General features: G+C 44.8%; 1 protein-coding gene across 1 annotated transcript; it reads right to left on the bottom strand.

Annotated features, from left to right (window-relative positions):
* Positions 1-13,899: 13,899 nt before the first annotated feature.
* Positions 13,900-25,772, bottom strand: BLOC1S5 (biogenesis of lysosomal organelles complex 1 subunit 5). Its single transcript, XM_068162976.1, has 5 exons — positions 25,609-25,772; positions 24,420-24,502; positions 22,749-22,878; positions 20,377-20,435; positions 13,900-15,979 (listed from the first exon to the last, which is right to left on the bottom strand). Exons 1-5 carry the CDS (start codon positions 25,718-25,720, stop codon positions 15,800-15,802), a joined length of 564 nt encoding a protein of 187 aa, XP_068019077.1. The 5' UTR covers positions 25,721-25,772; the 3' UTR covers positions 13,900-15,799.
* Between the last annotated feature and the right edge of the window lie 39 nt (positions 25,773-25,811).

Below are 25,811 nucleotides of genomic sequence, written 5' to 3'. Positions count from 1 at the left end.
TAGTATGAGCATGATACAAGAGAGAGTGATACAAGAGTAGTGATTACATTAATCACATCTTTCTCTCCCAAAGGGAAGAAAAAGGGCATGAGGGAGAGACACTGGTAGGCTGGGAAAGAAAACTAAAACTGGATGCTTGGAAATAATAACTATGAATTAAATAGATACACAGAGATACAAGCCAATATCCAGCCCATCCCCCGATGACAATGACATCACAGTCACCAGTGATGCTGGGGGCAGGCCCCGGGGAAGTCCCAGATTGGACTCAGTGGCACATGAGAAACAGATTCAGGAGCTGGTTTCTGGAATGCATGGATTTGGCAGAACAGACAGAGTCATCCCCAAACATTGGCCATTGAAGAAGAGGTTTGACCCTTGTGATCTCTCAGATTTATCCTGAAGATGATGTCCAGGGACTGGAATCCCTTGTTAGTTAATTTAGGGCCACCTGTCCTGTTCACTCCTCCCCACAGGTGCCACCTCTGACTTCCTGCACTTCAGCATGGGGCACAAGAGGTAGCAGTCACCTTGTTCTGCAGAAAAGCAAGTCTAAGCAAGAGGCTTTCTGGACACCAGCCTTTGCCAGTAGCTCTAACCATCAGTGTTTTCACTGCTAGAAGCAGACACTGTCTGTGCAAACATACTGTGAACTTCAGAAAGCTGTCACTGAAAAAAGTCTGAGATAAGAAGACACATCACTGAACAGAATTAGTCCCGTTATAGCTCAAAACAGGATAGAGTCATGCCTGGTTCCAAGAACACTGGCAAAATTCTAGGTGCAATGAAGCTAATGTGAATTTTGCTGAAGATTTCATCAGGAGCAGGGGTTTGTCCTTCTGGCACAAATGGAACTCACTTTGAGTACAGGCAAACCTTTCTGATGGTCTTTCTTTCCAAGTGTTCCCTTGTAAATACTGAGTCTGCTACAGGATGCTCATGGGGAACTGGACTCCTCAGCCTCTGCTGATGTGTTCACACTGTGCTCACACACAGCTGGAGCTGACAGGACTCATTGGTCAACTTCTCTCAAGAAATAACAGAAACACCCCACTGCCTAGAAAAGCTCTATGATATGTATCTCTTTAAATCAGAGCTACCTCTTATTTCATTAAAAATAGTTTATGTAGTTCTTGCTTCACCCAGAAACAAGATGAGAGTGGGTTCAAGTAAAACATCTGGTTTAATGCTGTCTGATTTTTGATGTGCATCAATTTGCTGTTTCTTTGTTGTGACTTTGTACATTTAGTACCGTGAAGGTCCCCATGCTGCCTTGCTGTAATGCTTCACTTTGGATTCAAACACATGCTTCTTCAGAAGAATTTTCCATCTGCTTGGTTATTAAATACCTAAAAAGAGCTCTTCAGAGATCGAGAGCATCAACTCTTTTCACAGGAGCCGCATTTCACTTTTCTATATGCCAATATAATGTCTATAGTACAACCCAAATCTAGAGAATTACTCAAAGATGAATTAATGAATAAGGAAAAAAATGAATTTGAAAGAGAACCTGCAAAACCAGTACCTGAATCCTCTTCAGTATATTCACTCCCTGTGGCAAAACAGCCTAAGGTTAAACAGCCTAAGGTTAAACAGCCTAAGGTTAAACAGCCTTCCCCCAGCATCAGGACTTGCTCCCTTAAAAAAAAGAGGAGGGTAATTGTTATTGGCGATTCCCTCCTGAGGGGAACAGAGGGCCCCATACGTCGGCCAGACCCTACTCACAGGGAGGTTTGTTGCCTTCCAGGAGCTACGGTTGGAGATGTTACCAGAAGGCTGCCTGGTATGGTGCAGCCCTCTGACTATTATCCCTTGATAGTTATGCAGTTAGGGAATGATGATGTTGCAACCAGAACTCCCAGGGCTATCAAAGATGACTTCAGGGCCCTGGGAGATCTGGTTGAGGGGTCAGGTGCACACATAATTTTTTCATCTATACCCTTAGTTGCAGGAGGGAATACCACAAGGAACAGGTCAGCAGCTGCAGTCAACAAGTGGCTTAGAGGCTGGTGCAGGCAAAAGAATTTTGGGTTTTTCGATCTTGAAAAACTTTCTACTGCACCAGGCCAGCTGGCAACAGATGGAGCACATCTGTCCCAGAGGAGGGGTAAGATCAGAGTGTACGAGAATGGCCTATCCCTCAAGGGGAAAAAGATTCTAGGAAGGGAATTGGCAGGTCTCATAGATAGGGCTTTAAACTAGTTCTGAAGGGGGAAGGGGCTGAAACTAGTCCCCCCAGGCAGGAGTCTGGGGGTGATAAGCCAGAGCCAGAGGTGAAACCAGCAGCCCAGATGAAGTGCATGTACACTAATGCACGAAGCATGGGCAACAAACAAGAGGAGCTGGAAGCCTTGCTGCAGCAGGAAAGTTATGATGTAGTTGCCATCACAGAGATGTGGTGGGACGACTCACATGACTGGAGTGCTGCAATTGATGGCTACAGGCTCTTCAGGAGAGACAGGCAAGGAAGAAGGGGTGGAGGGATGGCCCTTTACATCAGAAAGGCACTAGATGCCATTGAGCTGGAGATCAGGGACCATCAGGTTGAGTGCCTGTGGGTGAGAATTAGAGGGAAGGCCAACAGGGCTGACATCCTGTTTGGAGTCTGTTATAGACCACCCAACCAGGAGGAAGATGTTGATGAGTCATTCTATAGGCAGCTTAAGGCTGTCTCAAGATCGCCTGACCTTGTTCTCATGGGCGACTTCAATTTGCCTGATATCTGCTGGGATCTTAACATAGCAGAGAAGAGGCAATCTAGGAGGTTCTTAGAATGCATGGAGGACAGCTTCTTATCCCAGGTGCTGCGAGAGCCTACCAGGGGCAAGGCTATGCTTGACCTCCTCTTCACCAACAGGGAAGGGCTGGTGGGTGATGTGGTGGTCGGAGGGTGCTTAGGGGCCAGTGACCACGAGATAATTGAATTCTCAGTATTTGGTCAAGCTAAGAGGGGTAGCAAGAAGACCTCCACTCTGGATTTCCGGAGGGCGGACTTCAGGCTACTCAAGGAACTAATTCAGAGGGTTCCTTGGGATAAAGCCCTTAAAAACAAAGGGGTCCAGGAGAGCTGGACCTACTTCAATGAAGAATTGTTGAAGGTGCAGGGACAGGCTGTGCCAATGTGCCGGAAGATGAGCCGCCGGGGCAGACGGCCAGCCTGGATGGTTAATGAACTTTTAATGGAACTAAGGGAAAAAAAGAGGGTGTATCACCTTTGGAAGAAAGGTGAGGCAGCCCATGAAAAATTTAAGGATGTTGCTAGGTCTTGTAGGAAGAAAATTAGGGAGGCAAAAGCGCATTTGGAGCTTAGACTGGCCTCTGCTGTGAAGGACAACAAAAAGTCCTTCTATAAATACATTAATAGCAAGAGGAAGGGCAGAGACAACCTCCACTCCTTGGTGGACACGGAGGGGAACGTTGTAACAAAGGATGAGGAAAAGGCAGAGATACTTAACACCTTCTTTGCCTCAATTTTTACTAGCAGGACAGAATGTCTTCCAGACAGCTGGCCTGCAGAGCTGGCAGAAGGGCCAGGGAGCAGCATAGTTTTCCTCTGTTCCAGAATGGGGTAGTTGGTGATCTGCTCAGCCGCCTGGATCCCCACAAGTCCATGGGACCAGATGGGATCCATCCTAGGGTGCTGAGAGAGCTGTCAGAGGAGCTGGCCAAGCCACTCTCCATCATTTTTCAGCAGTCCTGGCTCACTGGAGAGGTCCCAGAGGACTGGAAGCTGGCCAACGTGGTGCCCATCCACAAGAAGGGCCGGTTGGATGAGCTCAGGGAATTATAGGCCTGTCAGCCTGACCTCAGTGCCAGGCAAGATCATGGAACAGGTCATCCTGAGTGCAATCACACAGCACTTAGAGGATGGCCAAGGGATCAGGCTCAGCCAGCATGGATTTAGGAAGGGCAGGTCCTGCCTGACCAACCTGATCTCCTTCTACAAGCAGTTGACTGCCTGGTGGATGTGGGGAGGCCTGTGGATGTAGTCTACCTGGACTTCAGCAAGGCCTTTGACACCTTCCCCCGTAGCAAACTCCTGGCCAAGCTGTCAGCCCCTGGCTTGGACAGCAGCACTCTGAGCTGGGTTAGGAACTGGCTGGATGGCCGAGCCCAGAGAGTGGTGGTGAATGGTGCCACATCCAGCTGGCAGCCAGTCAGTAGTGGAGTCCCCCAGGGATCAGTGCTGGGCCCCATCCTCTTTAACATCTTTATTGATGATCTGGATGAGGGCATTGAGTCCATCATCAGTAAATTTGCTGATGACACCAAGCTGGGGACAGGAGTTGATCTGCTGGAGGGTAGAGAGGCTCTGCAGAGAGACCTCGACAGGCTGGACAGATGGGCAGAGGCCAAGGGCATGAGATTGAACACATCCAAGTGCCGGGTTCTGCACATTGGCCACAACAACCCCATGCAGTGCTACAGGCTGGGGTCAGAGTGGCTGGAGAGCAGCCAGGTAGAGAGGGACCTGGGGGTGCTGGTTGATGGTAGGATGAACATGAGCCTGCAGTGTGCCCAGGCAGCCAGGAGGGCCAATGACATCCTGGCCTGCATCAGGAACAGTGTGGCCAGCAAGAACAGGGAGGTGATTCTACCTCTGTACACTGCGCTGGTTAGGCCACACCTCGAGTACTGTGTCCAGTTCTGGGCCCCTCAGTTTAGGAAGGATGTTGACTTGCTGGAGCGTGTCCAGAGAAGGGCAACAAAGTTGGTGAGGGGTTTGGAACACAAGCCCTATGAGGAGAGGCTGAGGGAGCTGGGGCTGCTTAGCCTGGAGAAGAGGAGACTCAGGGGTGATCTTATTGCTCTCTACAACTACCTGAAGGGGGGTTGTGGACAGGCAGAGGTTGGTCTCTTCTCCCAGGCAGCCAGTACCAGAACAAGAGGACACAGTCTCAGGCTGCGCCAGGGGAGGTTCAGGCTGGAGGTCAGGAGGAAGTTTTACACAGAGAGAGTGATTGCCCACTGGAATGAGCTGCCCGGGGAGGTGGTGGAGTCACCATCACTGGAGGTGTTCAGGAGGAGACTTGACAGGGTGCTTGGTGCCATGGGTTAGTTGATTAGGTGGTGTTGGATGATAGGTTGGACGCGATGATCTTGAAGGTCTCTTCCAACCTGGTCTATTCTATTCTATTCTATTCTATTCTATTCTATTCTATTCTATTCTATTCTATTCTATTCTAAATACACAGCATGAATATGGGCAGCAAATGTAATTTCAGAGTGACCTAAATTGTCCCAGGATAATAATGCTGGTAAAAATTGCCTTCCTTCAGACTGAAGAGAAGAAGGTAAAGATGCTTTTTCACTACTCATTTTTATCCCATTCATTTTCCTGTTCTCAGACCATGCTACTGGCTTTCTTTCACGGAGGTAAAGTGAAAAACAAAGAGAAAAAACAAAAATAAAACCAACCCAACAAACTTGTTTAATTATACTTTTTTTTTTTAAATGATACTTTTTACTTTATTACACTTCCCTATCCTTAGGCAAGTTTAGCTCAAGGCACTTTGCCATCAGGCTCCTTCAGAATCACAGAGTCACCAAGGTTGGAAGAGACCTCAAAGATCATCAAGTCCAACCTGTCACCACAGACCTCATGACTAAACCACGGCACCAAGTGCCACGTCCAATCCCCTTGAACACCTCCAGGAATGGAGGATAGAATAGACCTTTGAGATCATTGTGTCCAACCTATCATCCAACACTATCTAATCGACTAAACCACAGCACTGAGCACCCCATCCAGTCTCTTCTTAAACACCTCCAGTGATGGTGACTCCACCACCTCCCTGGGCAGCCCATTCCAATGGCAAATGACTCTCCCAGTGAAGAACTTTCTCCTCACCTCCAGCCTAAACTTTCCCGTGGCACAGCTTGAGACTGTGTCCTCTTGTTCTGGTGCTGGTTGCTTGAGAGAAGACACCAACCCCCTCCTGGGTACAACCAGCCTTCAGGTAGAGTTGTAGACAGCAATGAGGTCTCCCCTGAGCCTCCTCTTCTCCAGGCTAAACAATCCCAGCTCCCTCAGCCTCTCCTCGTAGGGCTTGTGCTCAAGGCCTCTCACCAGCCTTCTTGCTCCTCTCTGGATAAGTTCAAGTGTCTCAACATCCTTCATGTGATGGCTGCTTAAAGCCCATTAGGAAAGAAGAGGTGCTTGACACTGGTGAGAGGAGGATGGGAAAGCATTTCAGTGTTCCTGCTCAGAAGAAAAACAATTTGCCACAGCCAGATCACCCCCTCCCACCACTGCCAAGCACATGGTAATTTATTACCTCTGGATGTTTGATTCCAAGTGAAGGAAACCAAAATGTCATAGCTTCATTCATAACACCGTCTCATGGAATTATTTTTTCCGGATTCCTGAGAAGCAGAAATATTTGAGAAGAATATCAGGAACTGTTGTTGTAGCCTGCTTGGTGAGGAGATAATTGCCGTCCAACTCAATTCTTTCAGGAAATGATGTGAGTGTTGCATTGTTCCTAGACGGGGGCAGTGCTGTTTTTTAGCAAGGCACACACACACACATACATATTTTTAAAAGAAAGAGGAAAAAAAAAACAACCCCACAACAAATCCCACACAGCCTAAGCCTCCACTGAACCAGACTTTTTGAATCTGGGGTAGATAAGAGGTTGTCCCAGACAACATGTCCACATTTCGCATAACTAAGAGCATTCTTGAGAAGGGATGTAAGCAACACTTTGTGTTGAAGGGGAAAAAAAAATATATCAAAAAGAAATCTAAAACAAAACCCTTTATGATGTGGGAGTAAAAAGCTCATTATCTTAAGTGATATCAAACATGAACAGAAAAGACCCTGGGGAGAAATTACACTTTTTTATTGGATTCTGCAGGATAAACTAGCCTGGGAACCCGAAGGCACAGGGAAGGTGCATGTGGAAATCACATCATATATAAACAATAATAAATAATGTCTTACTGTGTGAAAATTATTTGGAAATAGTTTTCAGCTGAAGTTTCTCTTTGTGGCAGCTGTATCAAAGAGAGCGCACTGAGGCAATGACCTACAGTAGTACTGATGCAATAGCTGCTGCATGACCTTGCAGAAGCATGTGGGCTTAGTCCAGGTCTGTGGTGACTGGCACCAAAACTTGTGACAACAGAAGCTCAGTTTGAGCCTCTTACTTGATTTTGACTAATCATAATAGCAAAAATTCAAGTCTTTTAATTTCAGTTTCATTTTTCATAGAGAAATACTATTTCAAAACAGCAGCAGAACAAGGGGACACAGTCTCAAGCTGCGCCAGGGGAGGTTTAGACTCGAGGTGAGGAGAAAGTTCTTCACTGAGTGAGTCGTTCGTCATTGGAACGTGCTGCCCAGGGAGGTGGTGGTGTCGCTGTCCCTGGAGGTGTTCAAGAGGGGATTGGACGTGGCACTTGGTGCCATGGTCTAGTCCTGAGGTCTGTGGTGATGGGTTGGACTCGATGATCCTCGAGGTCTCTCCCAACCTTAGTTATACTGTGATACTGTGATACTGTGATTTGGACCTGGAAAGAATGTGAAGAAAGAACTACTTCTTCTCCAGGTTTGGTGCAAAGGATAAAGGGACATCATATAGAAAGTGATACAACTTTTCATGCTCCAGTTTGACCACCACACATTCCTCCAGGACTTGCACCCTCTAAAAACAAACTGAAGATTTTGTATTGTGTGATCCTGTGGAGATGATGACCTCCAGAGAGACCTTATTGTGGTCTGTCAGTAGTTTAAAAAGGCGGGGACAGACTTTTCAGCAGGGCCTGTTGTGACAGGATGAAGGGAAGATGGTTTTAAACTAAAAGATGGAGATTTGCACTAGATCTAAGGAAGAAATGTTTTACACTGAGGGTAGTGAGACACTGCTCCAGATTGCCCAGAGAGGTGGTAGATGCTCCATCCCTGGAAACATTCCAGGTCAGGGTGCCTGGGACTCTGAGCAACCTTCTCTAGTTGAAGATGTCCCTACTGATTGCAGGGGAGTTGGACTGAATGATCTTTTAATGTCGCTTCTAACCAAAAGGATTCTGTGATTATATGATTCTATCCCTTTCCTTTCTCCTTCAACATCTGGCTAAAAAAACAAGTCAATAACTAAGCAGCCTTATTGCACACAAAATTGCCTGCTCATAGAGATTTTGAAGGAAAATTGCAATTGCTGTACCACCTGCAAGTCACAGCTGCAAGAAAATCGAAAGCCACAACATATCAGGGTCACTTCACACTTTCATGTATTTTTTGTGTGGTTTATTTATTTATGTTTTTTACAACCAGAAATGGCAGCCTGCATTTGACCCCACTACTTGTGGATACATGGATTTGCAGAAAAACCTACACAAAAGGTCCTGTTCTACACTGTGGCAATGCCAGCGACGAGCAGTGTGAGCAATCTGGCAGTGCAGGCCTAGAGCCTGACATGGTGGTAGGCCATGCTCAGTAATAAATGCAGAGCCAGCTAGCAGTGGAGCAAAACAGTGCTGTGCCTGCAGCGTGTAACTAAAACAAGGCTCTGGTAGCTATAAACATGGACAGTTATCTTGGGACAACAGGACATGCACCTGCATCAACAACCTCGTTGTGTCATCAGTAGTTGGACCAATAATCTGTAATAGTGCAATGTGTGGTCACTCATAGGGAACCAATGGAGCTGTGCCAACAAGGCTCTCCGAGTTTATATAAGTTCTAGCAGTTGCCTTGCTACGCACTTCTGCCTTTCCTGTCTCCTGTTTCTTCTACACTTTACTGTGCTATACTTGCACTACAGGCCTGCTCCATAGGCCTGCACCTCAGGCCTGCACCATCAGCCTGCAACACTGGAACAATAAAGGAACAATACTCGATCACATTGGTCAGCTGTATTGATTCCCAATCTCCGTCGTCTACACTACACAGGTATCTGTGCGGCATTTGTATTCCCCACTCAGGACATCCCCGATGACGATTCAACACATTTTCCTAGTAGAATGAATCATAGAATCATAGAATGAATCATAGAATCGTAGAATCATGGGGGTTGGAAGGGACTGGATCAGGCTGCCCAGGATTACAATGTCCAGACAGGCTTGGAATCTTTCCAAAGAAGGAGACTCCACAACCTCTCCGGGCTGCCTGGTCCAGTGCTCTGGCACCCTCGAACTACAAGTACTTCTAAACTTGCTCAGTACACAAATATGAAAGTCCTACCATCTCTGAGTGCTTCCTGATTGCAGAGAAACTTCTCCACTGTTGTGCCACATTGTGGTCTGCTTATTCTACAAAGTTTTTTGAACCATTTAGACTTGGATAGTTGAAAGCATAATTCCCTCTTTGGATTTCAAATACTAATTTCTGTACTACCACAATTCTGCTTCAGGGTTTTTAACATTGTTTAGTAAATGTTTTCTAAATTATGCTCCTTTTCCTTCCAAATCAGCACTCTGGAGGGATGCACAGTATTCCCTATTTTTATAGTTTATCTTAGAAGCTTTCTAGGTGACACAGTAAATATTGGAACAGATTACAGCCATCTGGAGAGGGAATTTTCAGGAACCGGAATTTATTTAATGAGGGCTAAACAAACCTGGAAAGGACAAATTGGGTCCACTCATAAAGGACTTCCTATGACCCCAAGCAATCCGGAGCTAAACTTCCCTGCTGAAAGGTGTTGTTCTATTCTAGAACATGTCACAGCAAGAGACATTTTCACATACTCTAGTTTGGGAGAGCAGTGGATAGGTACTACCCCACAGGCTTTGCAAATTTATTTTACAATTAACTCAAAGACAACTGAAAACACTTACGCAGGTCCTGCAGAGTTTGCTGTGGAATGAACAAAAGGGTTTTCCCCTCCAGATTACAGAATATAGGGACCATATGTCATGAAATGCTGCATACATTTATAGATTATCTTCATCTCAAAGTGAGTAACAAGTGAAAGCCACAAATAGTGCTTTGGTTCTCCCTAAATTCCATGACATCAAGTTACAAGCAATGACTGTTAAAACAATGATACTCAGTGGCAGGTCTCCTTGTATCCACCCAGTGAGTCATAAGTGAAGAACGCTGAGGAAACTTAAGGTTTTATTTGAAATTACAGTTCTAAAATACAGTAAAATATTTGAACACAGGAGGTTCCACCTAAACATAAGAAAAACTTCTTTCCTTTGAGGGTGCCAGAGCACTGGAGAGGCTTCCCAGAGAGGTTGTTGAATCTTTCTCTGGAGAGATTCCAAACCCACCTGGACACTGCAATCCTGGGCAACCTGCTCTGCATGATCCTGTTTCAGCAGTGGGGTTGGAATAGATGATCTCCCAAGGTCCCTTCTAACATCTACTATGCTGGCATTCTGTGATTATCCATTCTTCAGTGCAATTACCTTGAAAGCTCGTACTGAAAGGGCTATTCTTTTCATCATCACTGTCTATAAAATGATGTTAAATACAAATGTGAACTATCCAGGTTCTAATTTGACCTAGGTCAAATTATTTGAAACATAAGTGGGTAGCTCTACCAGGCTCCTAGTTAAGAAACACAAATCTGAGCCCTGGATTTTCAAAGCTACAGCTTTAAGCCCTTGATTTTTGCAAGCCTTCCTTTCTAATGCTCGCCATTCTCTGGAGCAAATTTATTCCTACTTTGCTCATTACTATATATAAAACTGCAAAGGTACTCTATGCAATCTACATTCTTCAGAACTGGAAGGAGTAGTGCAGACCTGGAAGGAGCAGTGCAGACCTGGAAGGAGCATGTAACTACTGGAAGGAGTACTACTAGACCAATACATTACTGGAACAATGTATTTCTGAAAGAATTATTTCTATTCTTATAAAACTCCCTTTGTAATTGCCCCAAAAGAGATTTAAAGCACTTTTGAGTTCTCCCTTCCCTTTTAAATGTCTGTTATTTGGAGTTTGTGAGTAACCTTATGACTAAAGTATTTCTGAATGTTGTGTTATTCATTAAAATCCTCCTAGAGCAGCTGCACTCCCATCTTCCTGCAGATTTTGCTGTATCATGACACACAGACCATGGGCTAGACTGGCACCTTTACTGCTTTGAGGAGGTAATTTCATCATACACCATTAAAATAACTGGACTGTTTACAAATGCAGGGTATGATCATTTTGTTCACAACATTTTTTTTTGCAGAAGTCCCCATTTCTTTATTATGGCACAATCTCTATTGATAAGCACAAACTTTTGCCTCCAACCTTCAGAAAACCTGATCCACTCAAACTGAACAGCTGCATAGGAGTGAGGATCTCGGAGGTTTTAATCTCTGACATTGAGCCTGAACTTCAGATTCTAATTTATTTTAATTAGAATGCAGAGGTATTGCAAACAATGTTGTTCAGACCAGAGCACATTACATAAAAGATGTGGAGTGAGCTGCTGTAAGCTTTTTTGAAGACAAATGGGGTAAAGTGCTGATGATAAGTAGGCCATTTTTAATGTAAAAGCATGTGGTTTCACCCATAAAATGTCTTGTACTTATACAAGATAGTGAACACAGACATCTACATGCCATACCTCATATAAAACCCGGCTTTAGAATTTTCCTTCTCTAACTTGCACTGACACCTGCTGGGGAATGTTTGTAACCCTCAAAATTCACGGTCTTGAGACACAGGATGCTTTTCCACTCAGGAGTGATTCAACTTAGGGGTATATTACACCATACATTTGCTATTTAATACAGCTCCTGAAAAAACTGCCATGGTCTTTGAGGAAAGATTTAACAGACATAAAATATCATAGAAGATGCATTTTCATCTGGAATTAAGATTATTTTCTGTTACCTCTGGGGCTCATCTAGTCCAATCCTGATGCTAAAGCAGTTTTGCCTGTATCACGCTGCACAAGAATGCATCCAGGTGGATTTTGAAAATCTCCACAGAAGACTCCACAACCTCTCTGAGTAGCCTGGTCCAGTGCTCTGGCACACTCACAGGAAAGAAGTTTTTCCTTAAGTTCAAGTGAAACCTTCCGTGTTCTAGCTGTACCCACTGTCCTTTGTCCCACCACTGGGCACCACTGAAGAGAGCCCAAGCCTATCCTTGTGACCCCCACCTTTGGATATTTATATGTTTAAGCAGATTGCCTCTCAGTATTCTCTTTTCCAGGTTAAAGAGCCCCAGGTCTCTCAACCTCTGCTCATCACAGACATGCTTCAATCCCCCAGTCATCCATGTCTCTCTGACTTTCTGCAGTAGTTCGCTGCCCCTCTTGAAGTGGGGAGCCCAGAACTGAACATAATACTCTAAACACAGCCTCACTAGGGCAGAGCAGAGGACAAAGAGAACCTCCCTTGACCTGTTTGCCACATTCTTCTTGATGCACCCCTGAATACCATTGACCATCTCAGCCACAATCACACATAGCTGGCTCTTGGAGAACTTGTCCACCAGCACTCTCAGGTCCTTCTTCACACAGCTGCTTTCCAGCAGGTCAAGTCCTAATCTGTACTAGTGCATGTGGTTATTCATCTCCAGGTGCAGAACTCTACCCTTGCCCTTGAACTTTATGAGGGTCGCCTCTGCCCAACTCTCCAGCCTGTCCAGACCTCACTGAATGGCAGCACATCTTGATGGTGTGTCAGTCACTCCTCCCAGTTTTGTATCATCAGCACACCTGCTGAGAGTACACTCTGTCCATTCTTCCACATTGCTGATGAAGATGGTGAATAAGACTGGACCCAGTACTGAACCCTGGGGAACACCACTAGCCACAGGCCTCCAAATAGACCCTGCACAATTGATCACAACCCTCTGTGCTCTGTCATTCAGCTCAATCAGCTTTCTCCCTCCTTCCCTAGCTAAATAAATAAAATGTGATAGGTCTTAGACATAAACCAAGGAGAACCACACATGGGTTCACTGTTAAACAAAGCAGTTAAAAACAAATCCTTAAATATTTCTTGAATTCCTCCTGAATACAGCAGCAGCAATTCCAAAGAAGATAGGAGTTTCTTGCTACATATTCATGAGAACAGACTAACAGTGATTACATGCCATCAAAAAAGAACAGCTAAACCTATAGATTCAGTGTAAGAAACAGCACAGAACTACTAAGTCAGTGTTGCAAGTATAAAGCTAAACAATTCAAACATCAACAGCAGAAACCCAACTCTTAAAATACTCAGTTTCCTATTTCTGGAGACTAACAAGAATCTGAATCTTACAAGGAAAATCTCACTGTGGAGAACTGTTGTGTCCAGATACAGTCCCTCAGAATCATCTAGCCTTGGCTCAGACCTCAAGGTGGAATTCTTGTGAAAGACCTGTATTGCTCTGGACAAAACCTGTCCCACTAGTAACCAACACAGCAACAACATAGCTCTAAGCCATTCCCCTAAAGTGACACTCAGCACCACAGTGAGCACATACAGGACCCTGGCATGTTGGCTCCAGCCACCCCTGGAAAGCAAATACATCCACATAATGAACACAGGAAAAAAAACCCTGCATATAAAACTCTCATAACAAACCCCAAGCCTTAATTGAATCCTCTTGTTATCTCACTTCTCATTATCTCAACCCTTTCATCTCCTGCCAAAATGGACTTAGTTAAGACAGCTGCTTTTTGAGTCACATGACAGGCACCAAATATGGACTGTCCTGGGTTAACAATCTGAACTTCAAGCCCCATTCTTTGTTACAGCTGGCATGACAGCAGCATCATCATATTGAGTATCAGCAGCAGAATCAGCTTAGCCCATGACACACTGCTAGAAGCGGCCACTGTCTGTGAAAATATGCTGTGAACTTCAGAAAGTGCTGTCACTGAGAAGAAACAGAGTTGCAAAGTCAAGTCACTGTACAGAACTAGTTCTGTTCGAGGTCAGACCAGGACACCAAGGAACAGATTTTCAGTGTCAGAAGCATTTCAAAGAATCAGAAGCACACATACCAGAAGAGTTTGTCAATACTGCTTTATTCTCCAGTGAATATCCAACTTGCAACACTCGTATCATCACTTAAGAGCCACCCATGTGACAAGATCCTAAAGTCTACAGCTCCATTGCACAGTTTATTAGATAGTCTCAATAAAAAACATCAGTGCAAAAATAAAAATGAATTCAGTATGCAGTTAAATGCATTTTTTCTTAGAAAGGTATTTGGGCTTTGAGCACTTATACATCTGGTAAGGGAGAAGCCATTTGCAGTCTCAGCTCAAAATGATTAAAACTAGTCCACACCCAATTCTAAAGACAGGCAAACCCCATCTTTTTCTTTCTAAATCAAACTCTAAGCTTCATTGCAACATTTATCACAGGTGCATATGCTGAAAAATATTAGAAAAGTCACTTTCTATTCAAATAGAAGTTGTTCTAAAACAGGCTGCCTTGTTTTTCATGTGTGGGGTGCTTTTGTGACATGAATGTACTTTTCCATTCAGAAAAGAGAATTAACAGCATTCCAGTGTGTCCCAGTGCTGGCAAGTCCTCTTTCCAGTCCAGATACACACTGATGATTGATGAGGCTGCTGAATCTACAGTAGCAGGCAAAGCAGCTTGGCAGGAATTCAGTGCTATTGCAAAAAAAATCTCAAATACTTATTCCATCTCCCCTCCACTACCTTTAACCACACTATCAACATGCTGTCAGGAACAGAGCCTTGATGCCAAGCTCTGAACTTACACAAGCAGCCACTGTTGGCGTATTACCGTCATAGCACAGGTTTAGGGTAAATTCTGTTTATTTTCACCTGTTTCCATTCCACATTGGACAGCAGCTAAATTATGGAAAGAGATTTCCTGTGCTAACAGTTAGCTTGCAGCAAATTTCATTAGCGCGCTGTGTTTCACTTTGCTTGGTTAACGAGCTGATGAACTTCTTCCTTTCTACCACTGTTAACTGCAAGCTTTAAATAAAAGAAAGCAACACAGGAATTTCACATACCCTGTAACAGTAAGAAAACAGGTTATTTTTACAGGCATTTTACCACTAATCTGCTCATTTGTTCTGGTGATAAAGAAACAAAAATCTTTCCTTATTAGTTTATGAAGTTCTGACAAGCTTACCCTAAGTGAATGAATGGCACGTCAAACAGTTAAGGTAAATACTGTACTAGCCTCAAAGCTAATACAAAGACTGATATGCTTCTCCTGATTGATTTTGAGCTTGTTTTGGCTTTGCTTAGAACAGTAAAGCTTAGAAAGAGAGGCCTGAGACGTTCAGAGGGAGAGAAAAGAGTTGTTCAAGCTCACTCAGCTGTTTTTGTGTTAAGAAAACTCATTCAAATCTCAACTCAAAACTGAATGTACAACCCAAAAGTTAGAATTACAACTGGATTTAAACCTCTGCTGAGATATTTCATTACTAAAGCTTCAGAGTAAAACATTCTGGAAAACAAGTTAGATTTCCTGAAATCTATGAATGAGATTTACACTGTTCCCAGTAAATTCCAGCTATGGCTGGAACCTGTTACACATACTTTTTGGGAAAGGGATGTGGCTGCACCCTAAGATAATTAATGTAACATTAGTCTCTGCTTTCCCAAATGGTACAATCCTCCCTGCAGGTCGAAAGAACTCCAGTTTGCAACTCCCTGAGCTGATGTACTCACACAATGTCATTTCCAGTTCCACCTTTCCACAAGCAAAGAAATACTGGTGTTCTGCCTGCCCTGAACAAAACAAGCATTGATAGGCACTTGAAGTTGAAAGTCTGCAAACCTTTTCCTCCAGTACCAAACCTGCAGAGGAAATCCTCCATTTTTCTTAGGCTTCAGCTTTCCAAAACAATCTCAATCTACGTCGGAAGCAACTAAGTGTTGGTACAAATTCCGCATCATTATATAAAAAAAGAAAAGTCTTAAAAAGAAACATATTTGGCCAGCTCCTTCTCCATCTCAGAATACTGCTCTTTGAGATGCTCCATGGCTTTTCTGTGCTCTTGATCTACCTCTGCTTGTTTGTTTTGTTGCTCTCTCATGAATTCCTCCCAGTGGCCTACACGCTTCTCCTCACGAGCCAGCAGCTTCTCCTCATGAAGCTGAAAAAAAAAGCAGAATGTATCTCAGAAAGAGGTATAGCAAATTTCTTGAAGTCTTCTCTAGTTCCTCCTGTATACATAAAGTAATCCACAGCTTCAACTTCAATGCTGATCTGAATGGGAAGGCTAATTACTTCCCACTCTAATTGTACGTAAGGCTAACACCATTTCCCGTCTGTTACTTGGCTGCTATCAGTGGTTGAGAGAAACACAATTAATAAATAATATTCAAATTCCTTCTATTTGGTGGAAATTGGGTTAATTTCACTGAGAGCTGCTAACACTAATCACCTGAATCCAGATACTACCAAAATCCCATTATTTTTTCAGAACATCTGATTTCAGAAAGAAAAGCAAAGAAAAAGTATTTCTCCTCACATGACAACTCTTATCTGTCACCATTCACATCGGTAAAGTTTTGTGGCAGTTTAGGCTGGGTGCTTCCTGGTGCTGCCACACAGGCTACGCCTCTGGTGTCCTGAGGGTCCAGCCCAGCAGGTGGACACAGGAAACAGCGTATTTCATACCCATAATGTCCTGCACCCTATGAATGTATCTGCAAAGCCTTTCTCTTCCTCTTTCTTCCCTCTCTACTCTCAGGGGAGATGCTCCCTATCGGGTAAAGGTGGGGGGAGTATCTCAAGGCCTCTTAGGCCTAGCTAGGCCTAATGCCAGGAAGAGAAAGGGGAGGGGCAGTTGCGGACCTGGCCAGCTGAGACCAGCCTAGCAATAGTGAGGGGAAGAAAGAGCTCTGGGGGTTTTGGGTATACCCTCAGGTGGGGAGAAGGGAAGTGTTGGGAGGCTTTTGGGCATGCTGTAAGGGACTCTGTACGCTTTGGGTTTCTTTTGTCACTATGCTTGTAGTTTTCTGTAATGCACTAATTGCTTTTTTCCCATTTAAACTTTCCATCACTTCTGCAATCCATTTGTGTGAGTGTCATTCTTTTGCCCCTTCCAGGGGCAAGAGAGGATCTGCCTGGCCTCAAACCAGGACAAGTTCCAAGAAAAAATGTCATAGTATAGAAGCTTAAAGAAATGCTACAAATCCTCAACAGCTGTTAGTACTCCTCCACTGCATATAAACAAATGGAAGCATACATTCACCAGTACAGGTTAGGACCTGGGAGTGCTGCTGGACTAGAAAGTTCATCATGGGGCAGCAGTTTGCATTTGTGGCCACGAAGACCAATGATGCGTTATGAAGAGTGTGGCCAGCACGTTGACAGTCTTCTCCTCCCTCTCTGTTCTGCCCTAGTCAGGCCACATCTGGAGTACTTTATCCAGTTCTGGGATCCCTTGATCAAGAGACAGCAAACTATTGGAGAGAGTCCAGCAGAGGCTACAAGGACACTGAGAGACTGAGCATCTCTCTGATGAGAAGAGACTGATAGACTTGGGGCTGTTTAGCCTGGAGAAGAGCAGACTGAGAGTATCCTATTAATCCTGATCAGTATCTAAAGGTGGAGGTCATGAGGATGGATTCTTTTTAGTGGTGTCCAGTAATGGGACATGGGGCAACAAACACAAACTGGAACCCACCTGAACATAAGGAAAAGCTTGGTTACTTTGGAAGTGCCAGAGTCCTGGAGCAGGCTGCCTAGAAGAGGTTGTGAAGTCTCCTTCTCTGGAAAGATTCCAAACCTGCCTGGATGTTGTCATTCTGGGAAACCTGGTCTGGGTGACCCTACTTTAGCAGGACATTTGGAATAGATGATCTCCAGGGGCATTTGGAATAGAAGATCTCCAGGGGCCCTTTCCAACCCCCACCATGCTGGGATTCTGTGATACAGCTAATCTTTTTTAAAAGTAGAGTTACTATTTGTGTGGAGTATTCATTTTGGATGTTTTTTTATTTCAGACAAACAGCAGCAGGACTGTAAGAATTTCCTACTTAACCTGTCTACCACTATCTACACTAGGTTTAGGCACAAGTGAAATGTCAGGGCTCAGCAGTGTGCTCTTCACACAGTAGCAGTATTCAGCTGCAACTGCACTGCCCATCTTCACTGATTACAAAAAGGAAAGAAAAACATGACTATCAGCTTACACAACTCAATGTACAGCCTGTTTTGCCTGATGGATACCTAAGAAACATCCTCGGCAGTTCTGAACGAAATCATTATGAAGAACATTTGGCAAGTAAAAAGACAACAGAGGAACAAAATCACAAAGGGCAAATGAGAAAACACGAAACTAATTTCTTCCACAATTTGCCAGATGTCAGACTCCAAGCCCATGTATTTCAAACAAGCAAAGTGTAGCCAGCTGAAAGAATCCAATGATTCACATGTTCCTATAATACAGTCCTTCATTAAATAACCCATCCACAAGTGAAAAATGCACTTCCTTTTCAACCAGCCATATATATATATAAAATATATATAAATATGGTCAGTGTTCTCAGCTAACTAGGAAAGATTTACATTAGATTTACATTTCCATTCTGGTAGGTTAGGAGGTGTTTTTTGTTCCACAGAAAATAATTTGTTTCCTATAATTAAGCTTTCCCTGTATGTGATAAGTATTATAGTCTGAGCCAGGAAGGAAAATAAAGCAAAGGGGAAAAGAAAAACCAAACCACCAAACAAAACCCCCAACATTTAATACTTTCCATATATTAGGAGACTGCACAAAGAGCTAGAGCTCAGCACTCACACCTTGAGTACTGTGTTCAGTTTTAAAGTTCTCACTACAAGAGGAACATTGAGGGCCTGGAGTGGGTCCAGACAAGGGCAACAAAGCCAGTGAAGGGTCCAGAGAACTGGTGTTATGAGGAGTTGCTGAGGGAACTGGGGTTGTTTATTCTGGAGAAAATGAGACCATCTCACTCTCTACAACTCCCTGAAAGGTGGCTGGAGTGTGGATTAGTCTCTTTGCTTGAATAAGAAGTGATAGGACAAGAGGAAATGGCCTCAAGTTACACCAAGGGAGGTTTAGATTGGACATTAGAAGAAGCTTCTTCACTGAAAGGCTTCTCAAACACTGGCACAGGCTTTCCAGGGAGGTGGTTGAATCCCCATCCCTGGAGGTGTTTAAAAGATGCAGAGATGTGAGGGACATGGTTTAGCCTCAGACTTGGTAGAGACAGATAATGGCTGGACTTTAGGATCTTAAAGGTCTTTTGCAACTGAAACATTTCTCTGATTCTATGAATTACCTTTGTAGTTGAGAAGATACATGCTGCTTTGATTTCTAAGTGCAGAAATCCCTCCAAAAGTTTTACTGTGAGTATGTATTTATGGGTTGATGTCCAGCTGGAAACTGATGACAAGTGGTGTCCCTCAGGGGTCCGTACTGCACCCAGGACATTTTAGTATCTTCATCAATAACAGAGTCATTGATGAATGCACCCTCAGCGTGTCTGCAGATGACACCACGCTGCATGGTGTAGTTTACATGCATGGGAGATAGGATCCATACAGGAGGACCTGAACAAAATTGAGAAATGGGACCATGTGAACCTCATGAGGTTTAAAAAGGCCAAGTGCAAGGTCCTGTACCTGGGTCACGACAACCTCAGTATCAGCCCAGGCTGGGTGATAATGGCATGGAGAAGGACTTGGGTGTACTGGTGGATGAAAAGCTGGACGCGAGTCAACAATGTGCACTCGCCCAGAAGCCAACCACCTCCTGGGTTCCATCACCAGCAGTGTAGGCAGCAGGTCGAGGGAGGGGATTCTGCCTCTCTGCTCTGCTGACACCCTACCTGCATTGTTTGGTCCAGCTGTGGAGTTCTCAGCACAGGAGAGACATGGACCTATTAAAACAAAGCCAGAGGAGGCCACAACAATAATAGAGGTGGAACCCCTCTGCTGTGAGGACAGGCTGAGAGAGTTGGCATTGTTCAGTCTGGAAAAGAGAAGCCTGCAGAGTCCTTACTATGACCTTTCAGTACTGAAAGGGGCCTATAAGAAAGACTGGGACAGATTTTTTAGCAGGGCTTGTTGTGACAGGGCAACAGGTGATGGTTTTATATTAAAAAAAAAAAAGAGATAGACTTAGACTACACAGAAGGAAAAAATTTTTCACACTGAGGATGGTGAGACACTGGCCCAGGCTGGTCAGAGACATGGTAGATACCCCATCCCTGTAAACATTCCAGGTCAGGTTCTGGGGCTCTGAGCAACCTGCTCTAGTTGAAGATATTCCTGCTGACTGCAGAGAGGGTTGGAGTAGGTGACCTTTAAAGGTCCCTTCCAACATAAAGCATTCTGTGATTCTACTATTCTATATAAAATATAGAAAAATCTTCTTAAAACATAGAAGTTTTGCTATCCTGAAGGCAGACAAACTTGTTGTAGAAGCACATGACTCCTGCTTAGATCACATTATAAAAATCCACACATCCATCCATCCATCCATCCATCCATCCATCCATCCATCCATCCATCCTTTACCTTCCTTGCTTCATGCTCCTTCTCTTGGACTCTCTGGATCATATTATTGGCAGCTTGCACTGAAAGAACAAATTGCAGGAGATCAGCTGCTGTCCAAAGTCACTTGCCTTTAAGGGATTTAAAAGATGTGAGGCTTCTGCAAGCCAAGGACTATGCTCCAGTGTATCACTTATATCTTCACAAGAAAGGTTTGTCAGTACTTGCAGAACACACTTTCAAGAGACACCTGTATGTTCACGTGTCACCAAGTTCAAGCCTTGTGCCTTCTAGAAGCCAAAATGCAAAAGACAACTGAGTCCTCCTGTGCCCAGTCTGTAGTGCTGCTGATGAGCTGGAGTGCACAACTTAGCACCTCAGGAGACCCCAAAAAGCCTCTTGAGCCAGCAACTAGAAACAGGTGAGCAAGGTCTAGATTTTGTTTGGCATTTTCTTCCTTATTTTTTCCCCCTCATGTATATAGTTTAATGATCTACATGGAGAATATCTTTATGCTGGAGACAGCCTCTTCTCACATGAGACTAAGCCTAAGAGAGCTTCTCAATGGAAACAAACACTGCATTCTTATATATTTTTTCTTTTCTAACTTATATAACACAATGAATGTAGAATTAGATAAACTCATTTCTCCAAAGCAGTCAATTCTCCTACTAACACATCCTAGTATTGAAAGACACCTTACTTATTTACCATCATCTTAATGCTGGTGACTTCTATACCAGGAGACACCCTCAAGACTTCCAGCTACAGAACAGCCCTAGCAGCTGATGAGGAGGTGAGCAACATGGAGCATCTGATGGCTGAGCCTGAGCCACCCAGGACTATCAGAAGACTGATAGTGGTAGCAGGCTCCCTAAGGCAGAGAGTATGGAGGCTCCCCTCTCATCAATATGTTTTGTCACATAGGGAGGTTTGTCACTTGCCAGTTGCTCACATTTGGATGTTGTAAAGAGGCTGATGAGGTCCCAGCTCTTATCCCTGTCACATAAGCACCATTGGTGCCGCAGAGGAGACCTCAGTAATGTCAGCAATGACTGCAATCATCTGGGCACAATGGTCAAAAGGTGTGGGGGTCATGTTCTCCTCTACTCTCCTTGGGAGGAGGACTTCATGGACAAGTGCAAGAACAAATGGCAATGGCCATGAACCAGAAACACAAGAGGTTCCATCCAAATACAAGGGAAAACTTCTTTCCTGGGAGTGCCGGAGTGCTGGACAACAGGCTGCCAACAGAGGCTGTGGAGTCTCCTTCTCTGGAGAGATTCCAAACCCTGAGCAAACTGTTCTGGGTGGCAGTGCTTTAGCAGGCGGGGGTTGGACTAGATGGTGTTCAGAGGTCCATTCAAACCCTTTCCATTCTGTGATTCCATAACAAGGGGCAGTGGGCATGAATTGAAACAGACCTATTAGTGTCTAAAGATAATAACAACAACAACAATAGCGTGTTTCATAGCTATACAGCAGCAAGTTCTGTTTTAAATCACAAGGGGAAATATTAGGCTTTGCTGTGGGAAAACTAAGAAACTGAAGTTTAGGAAACTGAAATTTTGTCCGTGGCTTTAGTCAACGTGGAGCATTTTCCTGTTTTTAGCATCTAAGCTGAAACAGCTTGCACTTACATCACCAAAAAACCTTTAATTTATCCTCAGCAGGAGCTGTGTTGGGCAGACAATAAACATAAATAAGTACTGTGTCCAGTTCTGGAGCCCCTATTACAAGAGGGATGTGGAGGTGCTGGAAGGTGTCCAGAGAAGGGCCACAAGGATGAGCAGAGGGCTGGAGCACCTCTCCTATGAGGACAGACTGAAGGAGTTGGGGCTGTTCAGTCTGCAGAAGAGAAGGCTGCGAGGTGACCTCATTGTGGCCTTCCAGGATCTGAAGGGGGCCTACAGGAAGCCTGGGGAAGGACTTGTCAGGATCTCAGGTAGTGATAGGACTAGGGGGAATGGAATGAAGCTGGAGGTGGGGAGATTCAGGCTGGATGTGAGGAGGAGGTTCTTCACCATGAGTGGTGAAACCCTGGAATGGGTTGTCCAGGGAGGTGGTCGAGGCCCCGTCCCTGGGGGTGTTTAAGAGCAGGCTGGATGAGGCTCTGGCCAGCCTGATCTAGTGTGGGGTGTCGCTGCCCATGGCAGGGGGGTTGGAACTAGATGATCCTTGTGGTCCCTTCCAACCCTGAATGATACTATGATACTATGATAAGTCCCTGTAGTTTTTCCTCTAAAATTTGACAGAAACCAGAACAAAGCACAAAACTGGTAGAAAATCCATCCAAGGATGGTAATTTTCCCACAAATCCTATTTTTTAGCCCAAACTATTTAAATTCCTCCCCCAAAAAGGATGCAACGAGGGAAATAAGAAGTAACAGGCTTACATCTCTTGAGCGTTTCAGTCAAAGCGCCCTGCATCACCTGCTCACACTTCGGGAGGACGTGCTCATTCGTTTCGAAGATGGTGTTCTTGAGATTATCTAGGACTCGCAGTTCTCGGAGGCCACGTTTGTCCTGCCAGAAGAATTGCAAGAAATGGGGTGGCTAACAATCCAAACCAAGATGGTTTCCTATAGGTAAAGCTATTTATTGAATCCTAGATCTTATTTAGAGCAGGCAAAGGAATCATTCCTTTTTACTCTCAAGCTACAGCAGATCAGAGTTGACTTCACAAACATATTTTGCTACACCAATAGAGAGGTAAATTACACCTGCTTGAAGCCTTCACTACAATCTGGGGAGGGGGGAAGACAACTTAATGCCACTTTAAAATCAGTCCTGCACACTGTGGAAGTTGGAGGTACAGTTGTGTTTTCAGAACTAATTTTAAGCTTCCAAGAATGAAAATCTACCCAGAAAGAGCCTTTTGGTGATGCAAGATTCCACTTTTCTAAACTGTTCTTGAGGAAATCTTTTTCCATTTTACAAGAGAAGTTGTACATGAACACTTCTACACCATCACTACATTAGCCTCATTAGCAGTTTATCAGACAACATTCCTTCCCTCTTTAATGATCTCTTACTTTGCCTGAGGTGTTGCTCCTCTCTTCCAGTAAGATTACTTTCTTTCAGGCAAAATTATAGCAATCATTCTCCTATCTCAATATTCCTACCAGCCTTTTGCAGGAAAAGTATTTGTGTTCCTTTCAAAACTTTTTAAACTAAAACACTTACATACTGCATTCTTTACTAGAGAGATACTGTTCCTGGTTTGGGCTAGAAGATAACTAATTCTCTTCAGTGATTTGACTTCTCAGTGACAGCACTTTCTGAAGTTCACAGCATGTCTTCCCAGACTGCTTCTAGCAGTGATAGCACTGATGGTTTGAGCTAGTGACAAAGGCTGGGGTCCAGAAACCTCTTGCTTAGACTTGCTCTTGTGACCAAGGGCACTGCTACACCTTGTGCAACATTTGGGGGTGCAGGAAGGCAGAGGTGGGAGCAGGGAGGAGTTGACAGGACAGGTGACTGTAAACTACAAGGGATTACAGCCTATGAACTTCATCTGCAGGATAAAGCTTGAGGGATCACCAGGGTCAAGCCTCTTCTTCAATGGCTGGTGTCCAAGGAGGACTCTGTCCATTCTGCCTTTCATCCTGATTCATGTGTTCCTGATTCTAGTTCCAGATTCTAGCTCCTGAATCTGGTTCCTGTCTGCCACTGAGTCCAGTCTGGGACTTTCCCAATGCCTGCCCCCAGCATCAGCGGTGCCAGTGACAGTTGCTGCCATTGGGGTTGGGGTGGATGTTGGCTTGTATCTCTTTGTATCTGTTTCATGTCATTGCAATTATTTCTATTGTAGCTGGTTTAGTTTTCTTGCCCATCCATCACTCTTTCTCCCTCAGTCCCTTTTTCTTCCCTTTGGGAAGGGAGAGGAGTTCATAGAGATGATCTGTCACTTGTCAAGTGGCCCAACCCTTATTTTGGGCAAGAAATACATGTCAAGTCTTACTGAAAAAAAATGTATACATATTATAATCTCTAAAAAGATTTTGAAACTGTTCCCAGTCTCAGACTCTGAAGATTACAGCACCCAGTAAGATACAAATACTTACTTCAAATTCTTTAACAAAGTAACGTATTTCTCCCTGAATTACTGGTCTGTGATCCAGCAGTCTTGAATAGATTTCCCCAACATCTAGAAGATTAATGAAAGTCAGATATTTAGTTTTTCTGTCACACTCCATACTAGGCTACACAACACATGGTAGCACACCCCAATTACATTAAATTTAAAAGCACTCTGCAAGTAATTTCTAGTTTCACTATTTCAAGTAATGCATGCTGTAGTTGCAATAAGCACTTTAAATTGGTACAGAACTAGCACTGCCTGTCCAAAGGGAGAGTTCCACTTTTTCTCCTGCCTCATCTGTTTGAGGTACCCAGTGGTTCCTCCTCTCTACTGTATCCACATCCACACCCGGAATCCCAACTCACTCAAAAAATGTGAAGAACTATAAAGTGACAGAATTCTGGGAGTTTGAAGGGAACTCTGCAGATCATCTAGTCCAACCCTCCTGCTAAAGCAGTGCCGCCCAAATCAGGTTGCCCAGGGTTTGGAATCTCTCCAGAGAAGGATCCACAATCTCTCTGGGCAGCCTGCTCCAGTGCTCTGGGAGCCTCATAGGAATGTTTTTCCTGCTGCTCAGATGGAACCTCCCGCGTTCCAGTTTGTGACTTTATTCTGTCGCTGGGCACCACTGAAAAGAATCTGGCCCCACGATCTTGACCTCACCCCTTAGATATTTATGTAAAATGATTACTTCAAGTCTAGGGAATAACACGGCTGCATTAAATAAAGCATGGGTTAAAACACGTCCAGGTTTAAAGCCTCCTATGCACAGATTAACCAGGACGAAACGTGCTCCTCAGGGCACTTAGCACCAGTGGCAAGGACTCGGTGGCAGCCTCAGCTTTCCAAAACAAAGCCACACCGTTTCAAACTCTAAGCGGTGGAAGCCAGTTAAGCCTCCCAGGTGGCCATCTCTCTGTTCATCTCTCTGAACACTTCATGGATCTGCAGAGGGCTGGGGAGCGGCTGATGGAACGGGAATGGACTCCGCAGTCACGCTCATGTCCCGCTCAAGGGACGCGCTTGATCCCCAGGCCCGCAGCCCGGGCAAGGCCAGCAGCCCCCCTCACGGCCCGCAGTTCCTCAGCGGCTCAGTGTGCGTCCCGTCCCCGCGTTCCCACTGCGGCTGTCACACAGATCTTGTAGCGAGCTGGGCCGATCCGGCTTCTCACCCTTTATGATGGGCTGAATGGGGGAACTGACCGCCAGCGCTTCCCGATTCCTCTCGCTGGGCAGCGGGGCTGCTCCGCTGCGGCCGGGGAGCGCGGGGCCACCCCCGCTCATGACTCCCAGCGACAAGCGCCGGCCCGGCCCGGCCCTTCCTCAGCCGCCGCCGAAGTTCCGTCTCGCTGTGACGTTTTCTCTGTGCGCCGCT

This window comes from Melanerpes formicivorus, unplaced genomic scaffold, assembly GCF_026170545.1.
Source record: "Melanerpes formicivorus ecotype bairdi unplaced genomic scaffold, bMelFor1.0.p_v2 SCAF_69, whole genome shotgun sequence".
NCBI lineage: Eukaryota > Metazoa > Chordata > Aves > Piciformes > Picidae > Melanerpes > Melanerpes formicivorus.
The sequence above is the reverse complement of the archived record's forward strand: the minus strand, read 5'-3'. Positions and strand labels throughout refer to the sequence as shown.

What these genes read in the sequence shown, in the direction of transcription:
- BLOC1S5 (XM_068162976.1), bottom strand. Translation starts at nt 25,720, where the DNA reads ATGAGCGGGGGTGGCCCCGCGCTCCCCGGCCGCAGCGGAGCAGCCCCG. An exon ending in ACTTTGTTAAAGAATTTGAA is followed by an intron (nt 22,879 to 24,419) that starts GTAAGTATTTGT and finishes TTCTTCTGGCAG; the next exon opens with GACAAACGTGGCCTCCGAGA. An exon ending in AGGAGCATGAAGCAAGGAAG is followed by an intron (nt 15,980 to 20,376) that starts GTAAAGGATGGA and finishes TTTTTTTTTCAG; the next exon opens with CTTCATGAGGAGAAGCTGCT.